Source organism: Lepidochelys kempii, chromosome 3 (assembly GCF_965140285.1).
Source record: "Lepidochelys kempii isolate rLepKem1 chromosome 3, rLepKem1.hap1, whole genome shotgun sequence".
Classification (NCBI taxonomy): domain Eukaryota; kingdom Metazoa; phylum Chordata; order Testudines; family Cheloniidae; genus Lepidochelys; species Lepidochelys kempii.
In genome coordinates this window covers 1449498-1469071 of record NC_136382.1, presented here as the reverse complement: position 1 = coordinate 1469071, position 19574 = coordinate 1449498, and the positions used below count along the sequence as shown (strand labels likewise).

The 19574-nt window shown below is 56.9% G+C and overlaps 1 protein-coding gene across 5 annotated transcripts in view; it reads left to right on the top strand.

Annotated features, from left to right (window-relative positions):
• AGBL5 (AGBL carboxypeptidase 5) overlaps positions 1–19574 on the top strand; it is a 45254-nt gene that overhangs the window by 18259 nt on the left and 7421 nt on the right. For all 5 annotated transcript variants that reach the window (XM_073335443.1, XM_073335441.1, XM_073335440.1 and 2 more), the window contains exons 7-13: positions 346–524; positions 1794–2352; positions 2892–3061; positions 4496–4631; positions 5179–5345; positions 6428–6636; positions 18628–18798. In XM_073335443.1, the coding sequence (XP_073191544.1) occupies positions 346–524; positions 1794–2352; positions 2892–3061; positions 4496–4631; positions 5179–5345; positions 6428–6636; positions 18628–18798 (1591 nt within the window). The remainder of the gene's footprint in view (positions 1–345; positions 525–1793; positions 2353–2891; positions 3062–4495; positions 4632–5178; positions 5346–6427; positions 6637–18627; positions 18799–19574) is intronic.

The following is a 19574-nucleotide window of genomic DNA, read 5'->3' as shown; positions in this document are numbered from 1 at the left end:
GCCATTTTCTTTTTAGGTGACAAATCTGAGGAATTGAGGAGTCCCAGACTGAGGTGGTGGAGGAGGTGGTTTTGGATTTAGGTAGTGGCTGGATGATATTTCCTAGTCGTTCCTGACACTCTGTTAGCTTTTCTGACTGCTAACATCCGTTGAAATGGAACCTGCTTGGAGTGTTCAGAGGCGGTGAGCTTGGGCTCGCACCCTGCACTGGTGGGCCAGGTTCCTGGGGTGGGATGTGGGGCGGAGCCCTGGGAAATGTGCAGTCCCTGGAGCTCCAGAGGGGCTAGGAGGTGTCACGCAAGGCTGGGAAGGAACAGTCGGTAGCTCTGAGTATCTCTCCCCTAGGTCTTCTTCCTGAGCAGCAGAGTTCACCCAGGGGAAACCCCCTCCAGCTTTGTCTTCAATGGCTTCCTGGAGTTCATCCTGCGGGAGGACGATCCCCGAGCCCAGATGCTGCGGCGCATGTTCGTCTTCAAGCTCATCCCCATGCTGAACCCAGATGGCGTGGTGCGAGGCCATTACCGGTGAGAGCTGCGCTGGCTGCAGATGCTGCCCCGGCCCTGCTGGGGTGGGTTTCTCTCTTGAATACCTCCCTGGAGGCAGAGGCTAGGCTCGCGTGGTGGCAGGAGCGTTGGCGGGCTGGCGGTAACGAACAGAGCTAGACGCCAGCTCTGGGGCAGCTGCTAACCAGCCTGGGTTGAGCTGTTGACAGGTTCTGTTTGCATCAGAACCTCCCAGTCAGGCAGAAGTTGAGTTGGGCTCTAAACTCTGCCAGTGACCTGCAGGTCAGGGCCAGCTCTAGTTTGGAGCCTGCTACGAATCTCCAGAGGGACAAAAATAGGTTTAAAGTCCATGATCCCACCCAGGTGTTTGGGAGCCTCGGTCACTTGCCAAACCATGTGCAGAGTTTAGAGTGAAGGGGCAAGAATCACGGGCCCGGTGTGGAGCTCTGGGTTTTCCTGCGCGAGTGGCTGACCTCCCTAGTGCCTGCCACTGCGTTAGGGGCAGACGTGGTGCTTGTGAACAGGGCTCCAGTCGGCGCCAGACGCTGCTGTTTGACCCCAAGGTGCAGGCTGTTCAGACCCTGTCGGTGGGAGGGCTGCAGCTCGCCGCCTTGTTGGCCTTGCAAGAGAGCAGGGCTGTGTCCGATGCACACATGGCGCTTGAGTTAGTTGGTAGCTGGGCTCTGAGCTGTGGTGTCACAACAGCAGCTCCTGCTGGCCACTGAAGGAGTTGCAGCCCCACTGTCTGTGAGCACAACCAGCCACTCATGAAGGGGAGACGCTCCAGAGTCTGGTAGCAGTGGGTTGTCTCTTGGCCAGGGGCCCCCTCGAGCCGGTACAGGTGAGTGGGGACGGGTGAATAGGCCAGGGTGTCTGTATCTGAGTATTGGGCCCCGCAGCATGGTCTGAACCCCTGCAGCTTCTCCTTGCAGTGACTTAAGCTGAAGGAGTGAGTCCTGCGGGGGGAGGGCCCGAAGGCCTTCTCCTTCAGTAACTCCCCCATCTCCCTGGATGGGGCAGCGCTGTCCCCTCTGCGTTGCCTCCGTGCCTGTGAAGGCCTGATGATGGCTCCGTCTGCCTCAGTGGAGCCTCCAGCGGCTTGCTGCATGCTGTGTCGGGGGGCAGAGGGTAGCCTTTGCTGGCCAACAGCAGGGTGGGGAGGGGGATCCATGGGAAGGCCGCTGGGCCCAGCCCCTGCCTTCGGCAGCATGCCCTGAGGCCAGCAGTGGCCAGCAGAGAGCATCCAGCTGGGGACAGGCAGGTTTCATGTCTCCCCTTTCCCTTCTGCAGAACCGACGCCCGGGGGGTGAACCTGAACCGCCAGTACCTGAGCCCTGATGCAGAGCTGCACCCTGCTGTGTACGGAGCCAAAGCTGTGCTCCTTTACCATCACGCCCACAGCCGGGGCGCACCCGGTGCTCCCGACTGGAGGGCACACGCCTCCCCACTCACCTCCAGCTCGCTAAACACAAAATCTTCCTACCATTCCATCCGCAACTGCACCCTGGCCCCGGAGGCTCCTCTGTCGGAGCTGGAGAAAGCCAACAACCTCCTCAACCACCCCAGCAGCCAGGACGCCAGCACCCATCTCACGCTTTCTCAGGACCCCCAGCCGCTGGAAGCACCCGCCGCCGAGCTGGGGAACAAGGACCAAGATATGTGGATCCTGCCTTCGGAGCCCACCGGGGAGCACTGTGAGAGGGAAGCCGAGAGACCCCCGTCAGTGGCCCCCCTGGAAGCCGTCCTGCCCCAGGAGAGCGGGTTGGCATACTACGTGGATCTGCATGGGCACGCCTCCAAGCGCGGCTGCTTCATGTATGGCAACAGCTTCAACGAGGAGAACGCCCAGGTGAGGGCACGAGAAGTTCAGCAGAGCAGTGGGGGGATTCTGCCACCCTGGCGCCTGTTGCCTCCCCCTGGGCTGGAAAAAGGGGGAGTCCTAGTCTTTAAACCCAGACACAAACTGAGTTCAGCATGGGGGTGAGGCAGGAGGGGGAGGATTTTGGGGCTTGGCACAAAGCTGGCATAGATGCATGGGGGTTCCTGGGCTGCAGCAGGTTCAGGCTCAGGGGGCGGCCTGGCATGTGGGAGGCGTGTGTGCAGGCTGGGAGGGGGGGCTTGGTGTGTGGTGGCGTGTGCATGCTGGAGGGGGGCAGCTGCATGTGTGCAGGCTGGGCGGAAGCAGGAGAAGTGCATTCTGGCTGGGGTGGGGGGCTGGGCTGGCTGATGGAGAGGAGAAACGGGCAGTACAACTCAGGGCCTGAGAGCCTTGTAGTGAGCTGGAGTTCGTGGTGCTCCGGTCACTTGTCGCTTGCCTCAGGAGCCAGCAGTGTGCCCGCACTGCGTGGCACTGCCTGACCTCTGTCAACTGCCTCTCTCAACCCGTAGGTGGAAAATATGCTGTTCCCCAAACTCATCTCCTTGAACTCAGCTCACTTTGACTTCATGGGATGTAACTTCTCGGAGAAGAACATGTATGCCAGAGACAAGCGGGACGGGCAGTCGAAAGAGGGCAGTGGGCGAGTGGCTATCTACAAGGCCTCAGGCATCATTCACAGGTCTGCGGGCCCCTCGCAGGAGCCCCTTCAGCTTGCTTGTGTAGTGTCAACACTCCTGGTTTAGTGCAGCGGCTCCCCCCCACACCCATCACCACGCGGCAGCTGCATGGACACTGGGCAGGAAGCCGAGTTGAAGCCAGTGCTGTGGCTGTAGAGGAAATGCTCCGTGGCCAACATATGGGGCCAGCCTGGGATCTGTACAGGCTCCGCCAGAAAGGCATAAACTCCGTTGGATGCCCGGCGTAGGCGAGAGCAAGGATTGGTGCCCTGCCATGGCCCCGCCCCTTGCCTGCCTGTGCATGCTGAGAGACCCACTTGGCCTCTGCAGCGACTCCGTGTGGGCTGGCCAGCAGTGGGGCCCAGCACAGAGGCTCAGTGTTAGTAGGAGCCAGCCAGGGGAATCCCAGCACTAGGGCTCCCCACCATATGGCTTCAGTGGCCATAGTGATGGCCAGGAGCTGAGATCTGGCTACTTGCTGTGATGAGCTCAGTCACCCCCACTGTAAGCCCAGGTGGGAGCGGGTGCTGTGTTGGGTGCTCTGCCCCCACCCTGTGGGCTGGCTGAGCTTCCCCTCTCCCTGTGGGTTGCTGGCATTGAAGTTCGCCTGTCTGTTTAGTTTGCTTCTGCAGGCCCTGAGCATTCGGAGCCGTTTGCTGCTAGACCTGCTGCTTTCGGGGAGGCTCGGGAGCCCCAAAAAAGGCTCTGGCTTTTCCTGCTGCAACTAGAGTGCAGTGATGGAGCGTGCAGTGAGTTTCCCCCATCCTGGCTCCCTGTGTGCGCTTCCTGCGGGGAGCGTTCAGCAGAGCTGGAATGCTTGGAAACCAGTCCTGGTCTCGGCTTGGCTCCTCCTAGCGGGAACCACCTCCATTCTTTAGAGGAGGCTGTCTGGTTGCAGGAGGGAGTAGAGAGCTGGTCTGCACTGGGAAGCTGTGTGGACAGGATATCTGCTTTGTCACTGCCCAGCTGTGAACTTGGGCAAGTCCCGTTGCCTCCCTGAGCGTCTCTGTCTTGTGTAATTAGTCCAGAGGGGCTGTGTGTTTGTGCAGCAGCCAGGGCAATGGGGCTCTCGGAACGTCTGCTGCCTTCTCCTCACCCCCTCCCCACTCCTCCCCGAGAGAAGGCCCCAGCCCCAGCGGTGCTGATGCAGGGGGTGGTGGCTCCCTCTCCGAAGATTGATGAGCTCAGTGCAGGGATTTGTAGCAAGAAGTGTTGGGAAAGGACTGCTCACCTCTGCAATGAGGATGGGGGTCCTGGCTGTCCTGCTGCCAGCTCAAGGGGATGCAGATGTGGGGTGCCCCTGCCTGGAGATGCTGAGAGGGGTGTCGTGTCGTTTGCTCTGGGGGCATGTTTCTGGAGCCTGGGAATAGGCATGGGGACAGTGCTGGTCCTCGTGGTGTGGATGAAGTGACATGGGCTTCCCTTGTGTTTCCTAGCTACACACTGGAGTGCAACTACAACACCGGGCGCTCGGTGAACAGCATCCCTCTGGCCTGCCATGACAATGGGCGGGCAAGCCCTCCGCCCCCTCAGACCTTCCCCACAAAGTACACCGTGGAGCTGTATGAGCAGGTAACACCACGGGCGTGGTCGCTCGCGGAGCTGTGCGAGCGGGAACCCGGCGGGCGCGGTGCTGAGCACCAAGTCTGTGAGCTGTAAACTCGTCCCAGGCTTGGGAGCAGCCCTGTGGAATCGCCATTGGGGGCCCAACTAGGCCAGTGTTTCTGCACCCTTCACCTTACTGTGAGTCAGAGTTTCGCAATTTCCTGCTGTTTGCTGTAAAGTCTTTGTAAAAGGCGTCGGCGCTGACAGTGCAGAGCCAGTAAAGGGGTGGGGGTGCCAGGGAGCTGCCAGGGTGCTTGACCTGGAAGGGTTAGTACGCGGGCCTGGCCTCGCTGCGGGCGCATTCTTGGCTGCCTTTGGGATGGCTGAGATTCAATCAGCAGCACTGTGAGCTGTGGACCAGGAGCCCCTGGGTGTGATTAGCCTGTCTGCCCTGTCTGCATGCTGCCCACTGAGAATGCAGGCCCGCGGGATTGGGACTCTGACCTCTCCCATGTGCTGCGTCGTGCCGTTGCCCAGCTGGGCTCTCCCTGCTGAGCGGCTCTTGCCTCCGCAGGTTGGGAGGGCGGTGGCCATCGCAGCGCTGGACATGGCGGAGTGTAACCCCTGGTCCCGGCTCGTCCTGTCTGAGCACAGCAGCCTCAGCAACCTGCGAGCCTGGATGCTGAAGCACGTGCGCAACCTGAAGGGCATAGCTGCGTTCTCCCGCAAGAAAGTCTCCAAGTAAGGCCCTGCCTGCCTCGCCCCTGGGCAGAGCGGGGAGGGGACCCGGGATCGGGCTTGCGGTTCTGCTGAGCGTATCTGCACAGCTCTCCAGGGCCTGTGGAAGGCAGGTTCGTGATGCCGCATGGTTGGGACCCTGCTCCTCCTTTGTGCTAATTCCAGCCTTGTGTCCATGGGGCAGCCAGACATGGCCAGCGCTAGAGACTGCTCAGGACTGGGCACCCCTCTGAGTTAGTGCTGACCTGGCAGAGAGAGGTGGGGCAACTCGAAGGAGTTAGTGCTGCCCCCGAGCAGTGTGGAGAGGGGCTGTGCTACTGGAGGTCCCATCTTTCAGACCCGAGCAGCCTTCTCCTGGGGCCTGAAGGTCCCAGGACCCTTCCCTCAGCATCCGAGCCAGGCTCTGGGGGAGTGACGACATTCGTTCCCTGCACCTTTCTTCACTGCCTTCCCAAACCGTGGTGGCCAGATCCCAGCAGCACTACACCTCTGGATTCCACCCCTGTAAAACTCAGGCAGCAGCTGGGCTGGGATGTAGCACGCTGCCCCAGAGGGAGAGCGGCTTCCTGGCGGTCATGCAACCCTACCCGCCCAGATCACGGGGTGCCCTGCCCAGCTCATAGCACTAGAAATGTGCAGTGTTTCAGAAACAGGAAAGAAGAAGGGGCCACTGCCCCGAGGAGCTGGCAGGACCCTCAGATGTGCACAGCACCAATGGGATGGGTACTTGGAGCTCTGCGCTGCAGTAGGCTCGGGGCTTCAGAGGGGCCAGTGCTTGCTGTCCCTCCTGAAAACCCCTTTTTTAAAGAACCTCTGGAAAGGGAGCTGGCGTTTGCCGAGAAGTACTCACAGGCCATATGGAGAAGAGGCCTGAAATCAGGCCGCCAGGAGACCATAGCGTTTCAGCAGGCAGCAGCCAGGCCGCGTGGCCCTTCTCATGCTGCCAGTCGTGGGAGACCATATTGAGCGTATGCTGCACCAAGCTAGTGCAACCTAGGGGATGTGGGTGAGGGCTCAGGAGCCAACTAGGAGGAAATGCTGGTCAGAGCCAAACTCTCACTGCTGTTTTTCCCCGTCCCTTCCAGCGGGCTGCCCGCCTTGAGCTCCGAGAACGCTCTCTCCCGGGCCAGGAGCTACAGCCATGGCACAAGTGGGAGCAGCGGCAGCCAGCAGAACTCGCCCCAGATCAAAGCCGCACCCAGCTTCACCTTCAGCTGTAACAGGGCTGGTGGCCCCGCAGGCGGGAGTCAGAGCCCTCAGAAAGGCAGCCCGAGGGTCCTGGCACCAGTGAGAGGTAAGCTGGGCGGGGAGCCCCTCCTAGCTTTCATTCAGTACCTGTGGAGCTGCTGTGTCAGGCGGCGCCCCTGAAGGAAGGCCCTGCGCCCGCCTGTGCTTTGCGCGAAGTTAATAGAAGTGGTTTGCCGTGGAGCAGTAACTTCTCGTGAGGTGCTGCCTGCTGTGTCTTCAGCAGTGCTCTGGGCAGCCAAGCGCGGTACGGAGCCACGAGACTACGGAGTCCAGCTGCAATGCTCCCCGCCGGTTGAGCCCTGCAGCTTCCCCAGGCCACACCTCCACCTTCCATCAGCTCCCGTTCGTTCGGGAGCGTGGGCTGCCCTCTGGCTCCTGCCCTCCTCCCCTGCAGCTGGTGGCTGGACACAGCTAGGTCAGCAGCTGCTCCTGAAGACCTAGGGATCTGTGGCTGCTGCAGTGGTGGGCTAGCTACCCAGCTACGTGGAGCTTTTCTGGGGCAGTTTGATATTGTCCAAATCCCACAGCCTGGCAAATCCTAGATCAGGACCCAAAGCCACGCAAAGGAGGCCACATTTTCACTGAATTGCTGTGATGGGAAACAGCTCGAGACTGCAGCTTCTGGAGAAGCTGGCAGGGGGAGTTCCAGCTCCGTTCCCTAGCCATTGGTGCGCTCACAAGCATTCCCAGGCCCAGGGGGTGCTCGGGCCATAACACAAGTGCCTTCTTCGCTCCCAGGCTAAGTGCTGAGAAGCAGTAGGAGTTGCAGTGTTCCCAGTGGTGCAGGCTGGATGGCAGAGTCCCGATATGTAACCAGCGCCTGAGCCCCAGCGATAGCCCACGCAGCTGCTCAGACTGGTTTACTGACCCCACGCTAACCTCAGACCTGCCTGGCTTGGGGGATTCTGGCCACCGAGTACCTCGCTGGACCACATCTCGGTCCTATGGTGCCCTGACATGGAAACAAAGCACTCCCGGTGGTGACTACCCCCCTAGCCAAAGCCCTAGCCGTGCACAGCACTTACTTCTCTGTCTTTGTCTCACCTGCTACACACACTTGAGATGGGTTTAGAGTCTCTGGCAGGCTGCTTGCCTGGCTACGGACTGGAGACCACTAGGAAACCCCAGTGGGGTGCAGCTGGCTGGCCGAGGACATTCAGGACACGATCAGCCCATATGCTGTAATTCCCCAGCCAGCTCCACTAGGCAGGCCTGCTGCTCTGGGCTGGTCCCAGTGGCTAGCAGCCAAGTGTGGAATCTCTGCCCTGAAGCGTGTCCCAAAGCCTCAGGGTGTCTATGCTTGCCATGTACTGCTGGGGCTGCAGTGCTCTCAGGGGCCAGGCACTGTCTGTGGGATTCTACGGCTCGGGTAAAGGCTCGTGGTACCAGATGCTGTTCTCCCGGAAGAGATTGTTGAATTCCCGACTGGCTTGGCTTCCTGCACACTGCCTTCGTTTCTCATGTAGCTTCGCCTTGTGCATCTGCTTTCCAGCTTTCCTTGGCAGCCTCCATGGGAACCAATAAAAGGCTTGTGTCTCCATGGGCATGTTGTAAGGTCTGTTTCTTCTGCTTTGCTGGTTTTGTCTGCCTCTGTTGGCAAAGCAGCCTGCTGGCCTGAGGTCGCATGGCTAGAGTGAAACCAGGTCTGGTGAGGGCTGGGAGCTGTCCTGGGACATCCCCGAGGCCAGATGAGAGAGAGAGGCTGGGGTTCGGGGGAGCCCGCTTTAGCGGTGAAGCTTAGGTAATATCCCAAGAATCCTTTCCCTGCTTATGCTGTGTGCACACCCTGGGCTTCAGCGTAGTGTGGGGCGGCTGGGTCGCTTCCTGAGTGGCTCTCTCTGGCCATGGCAGTGCTGGCAGCTCACGGGAAGTGTGCTGGGAATGGGAGAGCAGACAGGGCTTGGTGCAGGTGTCGTCCCCCCAGGAGTGTGGACGCTGGAGGCTGTCCTCAGAGGGCTGGAGCAAGAGTGTGCGCTTCCCCGGAGCTTGCTGTGGAGATGAGTGGGGCGATGAGACTCCTGACTTGCTAGTCTCTGCTCTAGAGCTGGGGCCTGAAGGGTCGACACGTCCCAGCCTGCAACCGTGGGGATGAGCGGAGCACCCAGTCTCCTTTGCAGGTTGGGACCTGAAAAATATAGGCCCCGTCTTTCCTACTCACCTTTCAAGCAAACCAGTCGTCCTCTCACTTCCGTAGTGCTCGTCCCCGCCTGGCGTCCGGAAGCAGGGTCAGTTTTGTGGTGGGCTGGTGAGAAGGGAAACGCTCCAGGAGAAACTGGGAAAGGAGGGTGCTCCTGCTGGCTCGGTAACAATCGCCCCCCCCCATGCTGTCGTGTTTCCGGGGCTCTGTGACCCTAGGCTCCCCTGGCTGTGCCCTGGAGACAGCAAACCCTGTCTGAAGGCTGGCTGCACTGAGCATACTGCTCTGAGCCCAGGAATTGGGGCGTCCTGTGCTGGCTTGCGACTCTCCGCCTGCGTGTATTGGCCTCTTGGGGAGGTAACGTTCTGCTTTTGTGTTTGCCTGGCAGTAACATCTCTGCCTCCGGCGCTTACAGAGCCACCTGCAATGAGTGAGACGGGCAGGGGAGGGGGCCAGAGCAAGTAAAATGTGAGCGCTGCTTGGCGCAGGAGTTGGCCCGAGGCTTGATCCTCGAGTGCAGAGGAGCAGACTACGCTGACTGCAGTTCCGGCTCTCGACTTGACTTCAGCACCTTCTGCTCCTCGTGCTTCCCAGCCGTTGATGTGAAGGGAGGGAGGCTTAGCCCGGGGTAGAGACTGGGGAGCCGTGCCTAGCAGTGCTGGCTGCTCTGGTTCCTCAGGGTGTAGTGTTAGACAAGGCAGTGCTGGCAATGCCAGGGCCCGCCTCTGCTGCCTCACTGGCACTGAGCCACAGGGACTTGCCCCTACCAAGGCTGCCAGAGCCAAGGAGGGACTTGCTCTGGGGACTTGGGCTAGTGGTTAGTGAGGAAGAGCCTGTTCCATGCTGTGAGCACACAGCTATTCCTCCCCTCCCTGTCCCTGATAGTGCTGGGCATGCTGGCAACGGGGCAGCTCTGCTGTACGGCCCTGCATGGGTAACAGCCAGGGGAGGCCGAGCTAGCCTGGGCAAGGGCTGTCCCCCCTTCTCCCTGGCTTGGTGCAGGCCTCCAGTGAGTCCCACACCAGTCAGGAGTGTCTGTCACTCCCTCACCTGATTTCTCAGCCTGTGTGAAATTGGGGGGAGGGGTGTTAATTTTTAAACAACGTCCCAGAAGCCACATCATCCCCATGATTAGCACCCCCCACAGGCAGAGTCTGAGCTGCTCCCGCCACTAGACCTGGCTTTGGCAGGGCAGCATTGAGACACCGGGGATATGGATGCTTACCTTGCTGCTGTCCAGGCACTTGGGGCCAGGAGTCCAGCCCCAGGTTCTGTCTAGCACCTTTCAAGCTCCTGTGTCATGCAGTGCCATGCTGCACCATGCCACTGCCCTCCCTTGCTCTGCTGTGGGCTCCTTCCTTCCTTTCACATCTGCGATGCCCTGTTGGTCTCCTCCTACAGGTGTCCCCACAGCCTATCACCTGCCGCCCTTTGCCTGGAACACCTTCTAAGGTGAATTGCTGAGCTACCACCTTTGCCTCCTGTAGATGGCTCCAAAGAGGCCCCCCCCTCGCCCTGCAGCATTGCCAACAGAAAGGATGTGTACGCTTACAATCAAAGCCAGCCCCATCTCAGAGGCCACAGAGTGGAACCACCTGATCCTGGCCGGACCCCCGGCCTTTCTCCATTCAGATGGCTCCTGTCCGCAGGATCCTGTGTTCTACAGAGCGTCTAGCACAACGAGAAAGTACCAAACAATTCACTGAGCTCAGAGGCCGTTCCCTCTGCCTGGAGACATCCCAGCATGTGGGCACCAATGCGTGGCAAACCCAGAAGTGATGGGCTCAGCCGGCTCACTGAGTTGCATCCATGGCAGCAACAGCTTTATACGCCACCCGAGAGCAGGCTGGGTGCTGCGTGGATGCGCTCACATGTGGTCCCTGCCCCGAAGGGCTGGTAACTTCACTGGGCAGCATACAAAAGCCTCGGATGGGGGATTGGGCACAAGAGCCCCTGGTTTCCAATGTGAATCTCTTTCCTTAGCTGCTTTGCCCGTGTATCTGTGTTTACACCATGCAACGACTGTTCTTTGAGTAATGTCCCGAGGGTGCTCCGCATCAGGTGTGTGGGTGCCCCCGGGCGCCTTTGACCAGAGACTTTTGGCAGCAGTGCCCTTTCGGTCCACACCCGCACCGCAGCTAGCCTCATGCCTCATAGGATGGATGGGGCAGTGACAGAGGAACCGCCCTCAGCCGGAGACACAGCAGTTTAGGGGGCCCACTTTGTAGCTAGTTTTCCTTTTGGGAACAGCTCCTCATTTAGCTTTTCTTGTTTCAGGTTGTAGTTAGCACTTTTAAGTTTTACTAGTTAGAGCAGTTTTTAGTAACTTTTGCCGGGGGGGGAGGAGGCGGGAGGCTTCTTTTCCCCCCCCTATCCCATCAGGGGCCTTTCCTGCCTTTGAAGTAGTCTGTCTCCTCATGGTTAAATGCCCTGGATTTAAACTTTGCCTTACATGGTGGGATTCACTCTCTGTATCTGCTGCTTAAGAGACACTTGTGTCCCAGCTAAGTGTGAGATTTTTTTTTTTTTTTGAGAATTTTAGAGTAGGATTAGAAAAAACAGGAAGATTAAGTTTAGTCTTCTCATGATTGAGTACTGCCTTCTGCCTGCCTCATGCCTGGGCCCTGATCCCCTCCCTTCCTGCCCATATACAGTGGTCTTGCAAGGACAGCGCCTGTTGACCTCTGCAGCCCACTCACCCACCAGACCTTTGTGGGGGTTAGCACCATGACTTCCAGGAAGAGGAGCTCCAGATCCTGTCACAGAGAACTCGATGCCAAGAAGCCTAGGTTACCACAGAGACCTGCATTTCCAGAGACCTCACATCCCAAAAAGGGTACCACTGAGGTTCCAAGTTCTCCAGGTACAGAGATTTCAGGTACTTTTAAGTCCCATGGTACCCAGCATCATGCCCAGGCATGATCGTGGTGCAAGGGTTTCTAAGGACTCTGCATCCAAGAAATTGGTATTGAAGGCGGGTCCTGCTTCCACATTATCTGCAGTACCCAGGTTGACATGTCAAACTGATCAACTGGTGCCGTCAATGCCACCACTTCCCATTGCAGAGCTTCACCAGGTTTCTGTGTAGATTCACTGGTACCGCATGCAAGTCAAGTTCTCCAGGGACTTGTTTGTCTCACATGAACCCACCTCCTTCCTACTAACGGGTACACAGAGACTCTGTACCAGAACATTGTCTGTCACTGCTACTGCATCATTCTCTGGCACCACCTTGTTCCCAGGTACCCACTAGAAAGGACAAGCAACCTGCCTCAACACCAGCGCTTCTGCTCCTCCCATGGACTATGAGCAGGATTGCTCCTCGGACTCTGGTTTCCATGTGAGGTTCACTTAGTTCCCAGCCCAGAGCTACTTCTCCTGACATCTTTTCTGAGAGAGAAACTCCAAGACACTGGCAGCCTGCTGTCACTCCACATTCCTCGTGGTATGTTCAATCCTGGATGCCACTCTTTTTCCTTTTGGCCCCCCTCAGTTGCTATTTTGGGACTCAGGGGGGTGCTTATTGGCAAGAATTCTCCAGAGTGGCCAGCTACCCTGGTGGTGACCACCAGAGGAGCAATCACCCACTCCTCCTGTCCCTCCACACCAGTCTCTCCACCTTCAGAGGAAGCTACACCAAAAACTAACCTCTCCTGCTTGCCCCTCATACACAGATTATTTTAAGCAGTTCCAGAAGCTTCTGAAAAGGATCTGTCTCCCTCCAAATGCCCTTGGAGGAGGTCCATGAGACCCACCATGAACTTTGAGACGTTCTCTGTACTGCCACTTTGAGTCCAATAGCTTTGCCTGTAAACAAGACTTCACTTGAACCTCCCAAAACAATCTGGCAGACCCTGGCCACCATACCTCCAACTCGTAAAAGAGCAGATTATGTTCCTCATAAAGGTTCTGAATTTTTGCCAACCATTCCCCAGCACCTCATTCTTTGGTCGTTGATGCTGTGAATGAGCATAGCAGGCAACCTCACAAGGCTACACAGCATAATAAAGACCAAAACTGCCTAGTTATTGTGTTTTTAGGCTAGTTTAGATTAGGATTTTTGCTTTGAGTACAGTGCTGACGTGGTGGGTCCCAGCATGAAGAAGCATGGGTTTAAGAGAGATGCGTCATGCCTGAAATGCCGAGATGAGAATCATTCTCTGGCAGCCCGTGCCATCTGCGGCACACTTACTCCCTAAGCCCAGAAGGACAGACAGAACAGACTTGTGACCCTTCTGTTACAAGAGGCCTCGTCAGTCAAGCCTCTGGGATCTGATAATTCCAAAGGGTGGAAAGGAAGGCTAGGAGACCTGAACCTGCTCCAAGCATTTCCAGATCTAAGAAAGTGTCAGTCATGACAGCTTCGACCATGGCACCAAGCTCCAGTTCCAAGTCAACAGAGCTTCTGGTAGCCAAGGCCTCAGTCCAGCTCCAGAACTGTTTTATGGTCTCCATCAGAACTGGATAGAGACCCTAAGGATTGGGGCAATTTATTGGGCCCAACTCCATTATCTCTGAAGAAAAGAGGCTAAATTTAGAACATCTCAGATGGTTCTTTGGCCAATTCGCAGCATGCAGATACAAGACCTAAGGACTTAAGACCTCGATCTTTCAGAGGATACTGATCCAAAAAAGAGGCCATTGGATCGAATCATAGCAGCTCAGCCTCATAGTATCATAGCGCATGTTGATCCGGACCTGCATCATATACCGGGTCCGGCCGCATCACATTGTTCTCCTGATAAGAGACCGAGACAATACTGAGCAGGAGATCTCTCCGGGGTCCCCTGCTACCTCCGCCTTACCCTCCAACTGGCTCATCAAGAAACACCATATCACCACTCTCTGTATTTCAGATCCCTACTTCAGTTATCTTCCCTGTTGTTTCAGTATCGGATCCAGGATTGGATCTGCAGACATTGTGCTCACCCCGACACATCTAAGACTCAACCTTTTAGTGTGAAACAGTCTCCCTCCTCAAATGAACACTCTTGGACATCCTATGTGCAAACCAGTAATGTAATGCCAGATTTGGGTAATTGGCAAGACTGGCCCATGCCACCATGGATGTCTTGGAGATCTTGGCCAACCTGTTTTCTTAATAGCAGTCGAGAGAACCTGATTCTTTGGTTCCAGAACAACTTCCACCTGAACCTACAGATCTGAGGTGTCCAGATCCAAGACACCCAGATCCAACAGCCAGGGAACATTGCCTTACCTTAATGCAAGACACTGTCTCTGATGCAGGGTACCAGGAAAGGTCTCCTTGGGATGACTTCCAACAAGAAGTCATGGAACTAGAAAATGGTTTGTTTCCAAATGAAAATGCTGGTGTAGCTACAGCATCATCTCCTTCTGAGGACGCAATTCAGTTCCATGAGCCTGTGGACAGGATAGCATCAACTTGAAAATCCCCATCAGTAGCTTTGGAAGAAACCACCTATCCAGTGTTTGATGTTTTGGATTCTACTACAAAGAGAAAAGTCTCCTTGCCTATGTTAAAAGGTCTTTGGCAACCAGCAAAATCTCTCTTGTCCAGTCTGTCTTCATGTCAATCAGTTTCAAAACAGGCTGACAGATTGTATTAGGTCACATATGAAGGATTCTCCTGCTTTCACCTGTCACCTCCCTCTCATTTCTTGCTGTAACAGCAGCAGTTCAAATGTTTAGGTCAGGTCTTCAACATTCTACCCCTTATGACAAAGAGGGGGAAAAGTTGGATTTTCTATAGAGAGAATTGTTTTCTTTGGCTTCCTTAAACATGCATGTGGTCAATTATCAAGCAGTTGTGGCCACAGGTATTTCGCCCTTGTGGGAGATATCCGTCTTCACCAAGATTCTTCCAGGGGATTAGAAAAAGTTAACAGCAGCTCTCAACTAAAGGGCCAAGGCTAAAGTATGCCGTCAAGCATTTGATGTCTCCCATACCACCTCAAGATCTGTAGCATCAGCAGTAGCTCTCCATAGGCATGCATGACTATGGTCATCCTCTCTTCCAATGGAAACAAAATCTAAATAGAGGATCTGCCCTTTGAAAGGGATGGATATTTTAGTGTGAAAACTGATGAGCTATTGGAAAAGACCCGTTCCACTGCGAGATCTCTGGGATTACTGCCTCATTATAGAAGGAAAGCACCTACGCCTGTGTTCAGGTGTCACAGGAAATACCTTGCACCCTCTTCCTCTTTGGCTTCTAATCAACAGAGACGGTCACACTATCGGCAGCACCTCCACGGCCAAAGGTCCTCTCCACCACAGAAGAGGAAGAAAGCCTATAAGCCTTGGATGAGGATAAAACGCCTCGGCTGTCCTCTCTGCCTAATGTCAGGCCACAGTTTGACGTGAAGATTGAGAGCTTCCCTTTCAGACCATCCTACCACCATTATTGGAGACTTGTCCCATTTCTGCACTGCATGGACAACTGTCACCTCCAACAGATGGATCTTAGACACAGTAAAGGAAGGTGATACTATCCCGTTCAAATGCCCCCTCCCCACCCTTTTCAGGGACCCTTCCCGGAGAGGTTATTGAGGACAGAAATACAAGCTCTGTTGCAAGCAGGAGCTATAGAAAAAGTATGATTAACTTCCAGAAACAAAGGGTCGTACTCCCAATACTTTCTAATCGCCAAAAAGAAGGGAGGGCTCAGAACAACTCTTGATTTCAGAGCTTTAAACAGGCACATTAGGAAGATTCAGTTCCAAATGCTAACCCTGGCTGTGATTATTCCTTCCCTGTCTACTCTGGTTTGGTTCACTGCTCTCGATCTCAGATGCGTATTTCCATAAGACTTCCCATTGCAAATACCCACCTTTTACTCTTGGTCCAGAGCACCACACCCAGAGTTCATAGCCAGTGTCTGGCTCCAGCAGGAGTAGATCTGAGCCGACAAGGGATTTTCATTTCCCCTGACTTAAACAATTGGCCCCTGAGGTTTCCGTCTGAGGAAGAATTAGGGAAATCCATTCTGTCCGGTTCCCCACATGCTGTGTTCACCATATTGATTGCAGCTGGCAAAATCAATGCAGCCACTCACCTCAAATGATGCTTTTTGAGCTTGGTCAGAGCCAGACTTGGCTCTCTTGAATTGCACTTGTTGATACAAAAGTTCTTCTTTCCAGCACTGGAAAGATGACCTTGGTTTTCTTGCGTTCCTTGTCAGAGGTCTCCAAGTGTCATTTAAGTTTGTTAGGTGTCATGGTGTCTTTAGATAGCACTGTGGGATGTAGCAGGCATTTCTGGCCTTTCTTCGTTCTTGACCAAAACACTGGTGTAGTCTGTCTCCATTATCAAAGAAAGCCCGTCAAATTTGTGCGCACATTTCTTGGACTCTTGTCTTTTGTTCCTAATTGCATCACTAGACTCTCCGCTGGAGATGCAGATGCTTTGCATAAAAATGAGCTCACTAGGTCTCTTACCATAACAGTTCACCGTTAAGCGAGTGAGGCCAGGATGTAGAAAGACCCTGTGTGGTGATACTAGGGCAGTATGGAGACAGTGACTCACAATGGTTCTCTTTCCGTGCGTGCCAACAGGGGTGCGAGAAGATACAGGCCCTGCCTTAAGAAGCTAACGAACCACTGCAGATTCCCATCCCAGGAGAGGCCAGCACAAGCTCCTCCCAGCTCAAGCAGAGAGGATGCCCATAGCTAAGGATCTTCTCCATTCAAAGTCCTTCAGCTGGATGCTTGCACAGTTGGAATGGTGCAAATGGCCAAACTGGAATCTGCACAGCCAGTGTGTCTGGAACTGCTCCACAAACGCTGCGCCAGGAGGCTGCCGTTTTGATCTACAAACTGGTGGCCTCCACACAGCGCAGCCTCACCTGTACAGCATGTGCAAGATCACACTGGGCAGAGGCTGCTAGTTTGTAGACCAACATTGCTGCCACCTGGCATGGCGTTTGTGGACCTGGTTCAGACACATTCAGGGGCTGCCAGTATCATCTCTCAGGCCCGTTGGACCTGCTGCCCCATCTGCTTATGGCACAACCCCATTTGGGGCCACAACCCCCAGTTTGGGAGCTCATGTCCTACAAAAGAATGTCCACACTGGGTCAGACCAACGGTCCATCTAGCCCAGTATTCTGTCTTTTGACTGTGACCAGTGCCAGGTGCTTCACAGGGAATGAACAGAACAGGGCAATTATCTAGTGATCCACCCCATCGCCCATTCCCAGCTTCTAACCGTCAGAGTGTCACCAGTTTGTGTATGCCTTACATCACGCCTTTCGGATACAGATGGACAACAGTGTGCAAGGTGTAGTGAGTGTGCCAGGCCTGACAAGCTGGTGACACAGTAGTGAACTGCCAGTGGGACTCTGGCAAGCCCCTGCATGTTCACTAGGCGGCTGCCTGCTGCTCCTTCTCCAGGGGCTGTAGGAACTGAGCAGGAGAGAGGCCTGTAAGTCTCGTCGCGTGACCTCGCTCTGCTATGCATCTCCGTGCTCTTGACTTCAGAGCCAAGGCTCCTTGGGGGAGGGCCAAGGGCTTCCTTTATCTCCCCGTAAGACGTTGCTGCAGAAATAACACCAGCCAGCTTCCCCCCAGAGCACCCACGCAGGAGGGCTCCCCCAGGCAGGAGCCTCCTGCCGGGCCAGCTGTTCCCCTATTACACCCTTCAGCCCAGAGGGTGAGTCCCTGGGAGGCCTCCCCCTGCTGTGTGCTGAGCCCTGCTGCCCCTGTGGAGCCAAGTCGGGGCTGCTGCCAGCTCCATTTCATTCCCAGTGGGCCCCAGGGCCCCCCAGCTGTGGCACTGGAATGGGGCAGCAAAAACATGTGCCCAAAGGCGCCAAATGGGATTGGGGCCCGTTTGTGTGACCTACCCGAAGAGCTCACCAGCGCGAGAGACCGCGCCTGCAGGGTCAGGGCCAGGGTGTGGCCTACCAGCAAGTGAGCCAGTCAGTGTGAGGCGCTGTGCTCGTGGTCACAGCAGATCTCAAAGGGGTGCCTGATGCCATGGCGTTTGGGAAGAGTTTAACCCCAATACCTTGGCCTGGTTCCTACTTGATCCTTAAACTGTCACCCTAAAATTCCCTCGCCGCTTGTTGTTCACTTCCTGGCCTAAATTGCTGTGGGGGGTTGCCATGTGCTGCTTAGCAGCTGCTGTGTTCCTCCCCAGAGGTGGCTGCTTCTCAGTGGCTGGTGAAGCAATCCCTCTCCTCCCTTCCGGTGGTGTGTAAGGGTGACCTGTGTGCTCAATGCTGCTCTCCCCCAAGGGCCTCGCTGCAGAGTGTGGAAAGAGCTGGAGGGGGAGGGAGGCTTGTCGCTCCTGTTCTCTGCCATGCTAGGTGGCTGAAGGCGCCGTACACGAGTGGCTGCCTTGAGCTGACTTAATGGCCCAGCCTGGTGCTCTAGTCAGGCTCCGAGCTAGGCGTGCCCTGACTGGTGCCTGCGGCTCTGGCTCCAGCGGCAGCTGGGGCTGCAGATCCAGCCACTCCTGTTCCAGAGCCTGGCTCTAGCACCCAGATGTGGCGGCCTGGCTGTGCTTTGAGCGCCTCGTGGGAGTGGTGTCTCTGCCAGGGCCATCTGGAGTCAGGGGCCAGCCTGACCAGCAGGCTGATGGACCCGGCTGCAGACTGTCCTGTCCCTGGGGGTCCCCAAGGGGGCTGCTCACGCCTTCTGCTCTTGAATGGGCCGAGCCCCTGCTCGTGTGGCATGGTGTAGCCTGCGCCGGGCCCCCACGGTTTGGAGGGGCTGGCATCAGGCAGAGCCTGCAGCAGGGAGATGAGTCGCTCTGCCTGGCAGGAGGCTGTGGGACCCGGGAGTACTGGTGTGGAGAGCGCTCTGAGGGGGGGGCCTGGGGTGCTGTGTGAGGGGAGGGGTTGGGCATAGGGAGCCGTGAGGGGGCAATACCACCAGCCCCTTCCTGAACTTCCTTTTCCAACTCCCTCCTTCCCAGAGCCCTGCGTGCAGGACAAGCGGCGCCACCAGCAGCTGACTCTGCTGCGAGCAGCAGCCAACAGCATCCAGCCGCCAGCGCCTCTCCCTCCCTGTGCCAGGCGCCTGTCCCAGCCTGCGCCACCCGCCAGCCTGCGCCCCTGCTCCCTGCCAGCCTCCTTCCTCACGTCAGGTTTGTGTCTGCCTGCTCCACGCTCAGCCCGTCTCTCCAGGCCCAGGCCAAGGCCTTAGGCGAGAGGCTCTCCCCGCCCGAGGAGGACCAAGGTCGCCTGGCAGTCGTGCTGGCAGAGGGAGGCCTGGGCATGGAGCTCACACAGTGCGCGCTGCACCCTGCTGTGTGGGACACCATGGAAATATGGGCCGGTCCCCGAGCTCTGCTGGGAGGCCGGTTCTGGTGACCAAGGGGTCCTTCCTGTTCCATGCACCCCCCATGCATGCCAGCATCTCTGCGCCCAGACTGTTCTCGCCAGCCCAGGCCTGTCTCCAGGCCTCTGTCCTAGTGACCGTGCTCCCCGGCGAGGCCTGCGTGGGCTGGTACTGTCCCCAGGCCCTGTGCTGCAGGCTCCTCCCGGCTCCCTCAGGCAGCTGGATATGCCACCTACGCTAGCAGGGCCAGGCCCGGCCAGAACCAGCCCAGCAAGGCAGCGCCGGGCTCAGGACGGGCCCAACCCTCTCAAGGCAGTGGCCTGCGTGGCAGGAGTGGTGGGGCCCCCGACTGAAACAGCCTCCTTGTGACGCGCACCAGTGGCCCTTCCACTGGCCTGGGGCGTGCAGCGTGTTGTGAGCCTGTGCTACGCCCCAGAGCAGCCTGCGGGCTAGAGCCGGGGCCGTGCAGGCAGATGCTGCTCTGGGGCCGAGGCGGGGCGGGAAGCGGGGATGCTCTGGCGCTGCAGGAAGTGAAGTGCCCAAGGAGACGCCAGACCTGGCTTTGCCCCCACAGGCCATGGA